The sequence below is a fragment of the Cheilinus undulatus genome, linkage group 15, assembly GCF_018320785.1.
Source record: "Cheilinus undulatus linkage group 15, ASM1832078v1, whole genome shotgun sequence".
Lineage (NCBI taxonomy): Eukaryota > Metazoa > Chordata > Actinopteri > Labriformes > Labridae > Cheilinus > Cheilinus undulatus.
Genome location: NC_054879.1, coordinates 37417009 through 37423150, shown reverse-complemented (window position 1 = coordinate 37423150; position 6142 = coordinate 37417009). Strand labels below are relative to the sequence as shown.

The 6142-nt window shown below is 36.8% G+C and overlaps 1 protein-coding gene across 1 annotated transcript; it reads right to left on the bottom strand.

Annotated features, from left to right (window-relative positions):
* Positions 1-615: 615 nt before the first annotated feature.
* Positions 616-5803, bottom strand: dynlt3 (dynein light chain Tctex-type 3). Its single transcript, XM_041807254.1, has 5 exons — positions 5687-5803; positions 3399-3440; positions 2672-2795; positions 2493-2570; positions 616-1960 (listed from the first exon to the last, which is right to left on the bottom strand). The coding sequence occupies exons 1-5, from the start codon at positions 5723-5725 to the stop codon at positions 1884-1886; spliced, it is 360 nt and encodes a 119-aa protein (XP_041663188.1). The 5' UTR covers positions 5726-5803; the 3' UTR covers positions 616-1883.
* Between the last annotated feature and the right edge of the window lie 339 nt (positions 5804-6142).

Genomic DNA, 6142 nt, shown 5'->3' with positions numbered 1-6142 from the left:
AAAGGTTGTAGACTAACATTTTTAGGTGTAGTTTTAGTCAACAATACTAACACTGCTTCAACACTGCCATGGATTCCAGTCTCTGTTTATTGTTGAATCATGAACACTGACCTTAACTGAGTTAAGTGAGGCCTGCAGCTCTTTCGATGTTGTTCTGGATTTTTTGTGATCTCCTGGTTGCACTCTTGGAGTATTTTTGGTAGGCCAGCCACTCCTGGGAAGGTTTACCGCTGTTCCAAGTTTTCTCCACTCTCATCATGGTTCACTTGAGTCCCAAAACCTTAAAAATGTCTTTGTATCCTTTTCCAGACCAATAGATGTCAATTACTTTGTTTCTGATCTGTTCTTGAATTTCTTTAGCATTAGGTGATGCTTTTTGAAATATTTTAGTCTGCTTCACTTTGTCAGACAGGTTCTGTGTAAGTGATCTTGATTCAACGGGTCAAGCAGTAATCAGTCCTGGGTGGGGCTACTGAAATTGAACTAAATTTTCCCCAAAATGTCATTATGTGAGAAGGAGTGGGTTGGGTTTAGAAAGCTCTTTCCCTTAATAGATAAAATCATTTTAAAACAGCATTTTGTATTTACTTAAATTATCCTTGACTAATATTACAATTAGTTTGATGATCTGAAACATTTCAGTGTGTTAAACATGCAGAAAAAAAACAAAAAGTAAATCAGGAAATGTGCAAATACTTTATCACTGCCTTGTATAAGCAGTTCTGGCACAGTCCTCTGCTGACCTCTAGTGGGCAAAAGTCCACACTACAACTCTACTCTGATTAACAAATCCCATTCATGTTCCAGGTTCATTCATACATTTATTCATTCATTAAATGACTGCACAGTGGCGCCAAGATATTAATTTATTCAAGAGTTTCCACAAAACAAACACAAAGTTATACAAAGAAATTCCAGTGTTTCTTTATGGAATGGTTGAAAAAAGTGCATCTTTCATTGGGACTGAACATTTAACAACTAAAACATGGGTTATACACACTCAAATCTTTACAGTTACAAATACACACCAATATAAACTGTTAAACATTAATGCCAACTAGTAGAGACACTATGCACATGTAGTCAGGTTATTTTAATATCATCAGCGGCAACAGTTCAGTCAAGTTTTAAAGGGGAATGTAATGAAGAGGAGTACAAGAAAACATAACAGCCATGTTAACCAGTCAGTCACTGACACACTGCAGCACTAATAAGCTAATAAAAATGGAGAAATTAAAGAGCAAAAACAGTGATATAAAAGCTCCTGACACAGCGAGGACATTTTGTGTACTTTTAATGTTTCTAGCCCTATGAATGAAAGACCTTTCAGAATAAAACCATCCACCATGCCTGGACCATTCTCATATAATACAATGTTTTTGCTCTCACATTTTCTCCACTTTTTTGGTAGTCCCGTTCAAGAGTGCCTATGTTTTGAGGTTACCACAGGCGCTCATGCTTTCTCCCTTTTTAACCAGCATGCTAATGTTACAATTTTAACCACCTGAGTTTAGCTTTTTAAGATGCTAATTAGCACTAAACACAATGTACAGTCTAGGCATACGAGAAAGCTTGATCTACGTTTTAGACAGGCTACAACATTTGGATATTTGAGCTTCCACCTAACAGAATATTGAAGTACTATGTACTGTTTTCTTAAGTGTTCCTTCTGTGTTTTCACTGTTTCTTTTACAGCAACATTTTCTCAGTCATAAACACACAATGTCAGCTCATAGACCACAAGTCTTGTCCCAAAAAGTTCTGGTTTCTCTTGTAGGGAAAAATAACCAACTTTCACAACAACTTCTACCAGAGGGGATCATCAGAGGGTCTTCAGGGTGTCTCAGTCCTGGGTTCATTTTGAACTTAGCTTCATTTAGCCATCACAGAGCCACAGCAACAGCAAACACGCTGACCACGCAGTACATGGTGCGGTTCTCCCATCTCACCGTGCAGCTTCCTGAGAGAGTTAAAGACAAGCAGGAGTAAATATAACCCAAAATTCTGCAATGCTTTTAAAACCAATCAATAAACCTTTATAAATATAGCCATGTACAAAAAATGTGTTTGTAATTGCTTTACAAGTGAGCTGGGAAGTGACAGACAAAGGGTAGAGTGTTAACTCACATCTAAATATAACATATTTTAAAGATTTGTAAAAATGTTTTTTATCTTTATGGAAATGCAGATGTGTTTTTGTACCTGTACAAATACTTATACCAGACATTACAGCTGCTACAGCTTAGCTTTATCATAGACAGGAAACCATTACATATTGTACACAATGCATTTCCTTAATAACACACTGTGCTGTCAGTAAATGCCTCTTTATATCAGACAGGATTCCTTCCCTGTATGGAAAGCCTTTCCTGCATGTGTTGCACTTAGCTGTCTTTATAATATTTAGTGCAACTTAGCAAAACTTTCAATCGGCTGCTTCAGAGTGCCACAATTTCCAGACATACAAACTCTAATTCAAAGTCTTCTCTCACCATCAGTAGCGGTGTCCCAGTAGCAGGAGTTTGCTGTGTGCAGACCTGCGCCAGTCTTCTGCATGATTGCACAGTTTACTGCAAAAATAGAGAGAGCAGCATCACTTACATGGACGTATGGGCTCTACATGTGGACATTACCCCCTGTTGTCTAATGATAACAGGGTATAGACAGTTACCGATGTATTTGAACGGCCGCCCCTGTTTGACCAGGTGAGTTAGAGAATGCTCCACGATACTGGCCGTCCACTGGTTCACTTTGCTCTGGTCATAATCTGTTCCTCCAATTACACCTTCAATACACTGAGACAGAACAAGAATGTTAACCATCAGAGAGTGAATTTTTAATACAATACCAAGGCATACTTTATTTTTATGGCACACTTCATACACATGCGTCACATTGATTTAATCAATTCATGGTTAAAGTTATCTCAGACACTTTACAAAGAGAGCACATCAAGATCATCATAACCTTTGTTAAATGATTCACAAAGACCCAACGTTTAGGCACATTTCGTCAAAATTTATAGCCGGTAAACAGGCTGTATATACTGGCAGAGCGTATGAATGTACCATACTGCTTCACCTAATAAGGTGAAGATTACCTTAGAGGAGCTTTTAGCCTAACCAAGCATCTCTCAGTATTGGCAAAAATGAATTTGGAGAAATCTGCACATTAGATGTCAGCTAAAAGTCACATAGAGTGCACCCTAAACATTAACCAGTCATGAGCACAGCACTGAACAACATTTAGCAAATTTACAGAAGCAAGGAAAAACATCTTTTTGCCAGGCCAAAGCCTCAAGCAGAACCAGTCTCGCATTAAAAAGCCATCTACCAGAACTGTGTTGGGGTGTGTTTATAAATATTAGTAATTAATAAACATTACTGAGAGTTTTTCACCTCTTTGACTGTGATATTGGCCTCATCAGCATTGAAGATAACCTGCGGTGAAAGAAGACAAAACAATTGTTAGTAAGAGACTTTTTGGTGATTCATTTACTTTTTTGTTAAAAATAAACACATTTAAAAATGTTCTAAAGTCAATCAGATATTCAAATGATTAAATGGTACCTGTGGGTCTAACTAACTTCTCATGGAACTTTCTTCTACTTTAAAATACGTTAGTGAAAAAGTTGTACAATTTATTAGTGCTGCATCGGTGTAACATCGGCATCAGTTAACAGTCACTGGTCCATCGTCAAAACATGACACGTGCTGATGACTGTTGCTGATGTTTGTCAAACGTGGACAACAGAAAAATCTTAAGTGTATGCTGTTGTGAGAGTCAAAGCTAAAATATGACAAACGCAGTGACTACAGCTGTCTGACAAGTTTTTGCTGCGTGGCACTCACTCTCCAGCCAACTGTCCAAATCAGCTGAGTCTGCAAGGCGCAGCGTCTTTGATAACACTGCAATTGCCAAAAAAATGAGGACACTAAATTTCTCCAGTTGCCTATTTGTGCCAGCAAGGTTGTGCAGGTTCAGTCTGTACAGTACGCCTAAGACTACGTTCTTCCTGCAATTTCAACTGCACAGCAGTTAGTCTGAAAACTGTATCACACTTCTTTCTGTTTAAACAGCTCACAAGAGAAGTTAGCGCATCAGATTCATCAGCTGCTGACGTGATCCCCTCGGTAAGAGCCTGAAACCTTTTTAACACACGGAGGCAGCCATTGATCATAGTGTTAAAACAACAAAGATTACTTAATTGGAGGCTGTAAGTGAAAGATTCAAACAAAGAGAGTCAGATCCATTGGTACTTTTCTGGATCGCTATTTTATTAGATCCCAGTACTGGGAACGATACTTTGATGATTGCACTAAAGTATGCTGAAATAGCTTCATGCACAACTGGCACAGCAGATGTTTGTGGAGAAAAACAATCTAACCCAGGGGTTCCCAAACTTTTCAGCCTCTGACCTCCAAAATAACGGTGTCAGAGACCCCCACCTTACCTTCATGGGGATAAAACATGATGTTGCATACAGGCCCATGTATAAACCTAGCATTTTAGGTCATTTTTATAACTTTTACTTACATTTAAGCACAAATATTACTTGATAACTATTTTTTATTATAAATTCAACTCTTTTTAACAATATCTTTTTACAATAGTATAAAACAAAATGGATGATTTTAAATCATATTAAAGTTCTCTGTTTTTCAAAAGTATGCTGTGAACCCTCTTCACTGTCTGGTGACCCTGCACTTTGGGAACCACTTATCTAACCAATAAGAAGAATATGAGGTAGGGCTGGGCAGGATATCATTTTTCATAATACTACTGTCTTTTTAAGCAAGATATAGGATTAAACATGATTGTTCATAACAAAATAGTTTGTGTTAAGTTTAATTTGACAAGTAAGTAGTGATTTATTTCAGGCCAAAGAGGCTTAGCTGTAATTCTTTTAATACTGCTGTCTTTGTGAAGTAAGTTTTAATCAAAACTAGTATTGTGTGTTTCTGTGGTTGAATTTGCCTCCTTAAAGTATTAAAGAATAGAATTATACTATTGTTCAACATTTTTTTATCTAAGTTTTAATTTACTCTCAAAGTAATTTAAATTAATAGTTTTCTACGTAGACGTGTAACAATATCATACAATTATAATTTAATTGCTGTAATAGTTTATTTCCAACTTAGTAATTATTAGCTGGATGAAAAAACACGCGTTTCTTTGGGCTCTCATCGATTTTAGCACTATTCATCTCAATTTTAAATTAATTAAACGATAAAAAAAAAATGAATACATGAACAAAAATAGAAGAAATATGAAAGTCTGAAATGATTTTTAAGCTGCAGTTCTACGTCTGAAATGGAATAATATAAGTAAGTTAGATTGAAGTATTTGTTTTATAATGGCAGGGCGTTAGTAGCTGGAGTGATAGATCGGCTCTGAGTCCGCCCTTCGCCATTAAAAACTGTTTAAAAATATTTTACGATATTTTTTTCGTTTTAAACTATAACATATTTGCTTAATTTACATACTTTACTTGTTGTATGTAACGTTAATACTCGTGCTAACATTATGAATGGACTGACTGTGACCCCTCCCCGCTGAACGCCGTTATCCTCGGCTAACTGACGAAGCTAGCGCATCAAGCTAACCTTAGCTAAACACAATGTCTTGATGTGTCAACTGTGGATCTTTTAACATTTTAATTAAATCTAATAAAATATTGATTTACCTCATCCCCAGAGTTATATTCCTCCATCGTTACTGACATCAACACAGCAGTATTATCTTGTTATTATCTCCCCGGCGTCTGCCAGTGGATCACTTATTGTTCCTGTTTACTTCCACAGTGAAGACAAGTCTGAACAACATGCAGCTGTGACTGAAATATTATGTCGCCTCATTGTGGATGGAGGTAAACACTGCAAGAGCCAATCAGTGCCGTCACTAGAGGGCGTTAAACTCCCACAGAAGCATGCTGTATCCTGTTATTTCTCTGAATTAAGGTTAGAAAGAGCAGCAAGACAAAAATGTTATTCAGTGAATGAAATGAAAAATGTGTTTAAATAAATGGAAATAGATCAGTTCTGTCTGAAATGGCCATTTTTTAACATTTATTCAGGCAGCTTAGAAATTGCTTTCACATTTGATATTTTAGCTCATTCTGGGCCAGGGTTTGACATTAACA

Excerpts from the sequence above, each read along its gene's own strand:
- dynlt3 (XM_041807254.1), bottom strand. The coding sequence starts at position 5,725 with ATGTCAGTAACGATGGAGGAATATAACTCTGGGGATGAG. Across the intron at positions 2,571-2,671 it reads GCGGCCGTTCAAATACATCG|TAAACTGTGCAATCATGCAG; the intron begins GTAACTGTCTAT and ends CTATTTTTGCAG. Across the intron at positions 1,961-2,492 it reads CTGGGACACCGCTACTGATG|GAAGCTGCACGGTGAGATGG; the intron begins GTGAGAGAAGAC and ends TAACTCTCTCAG.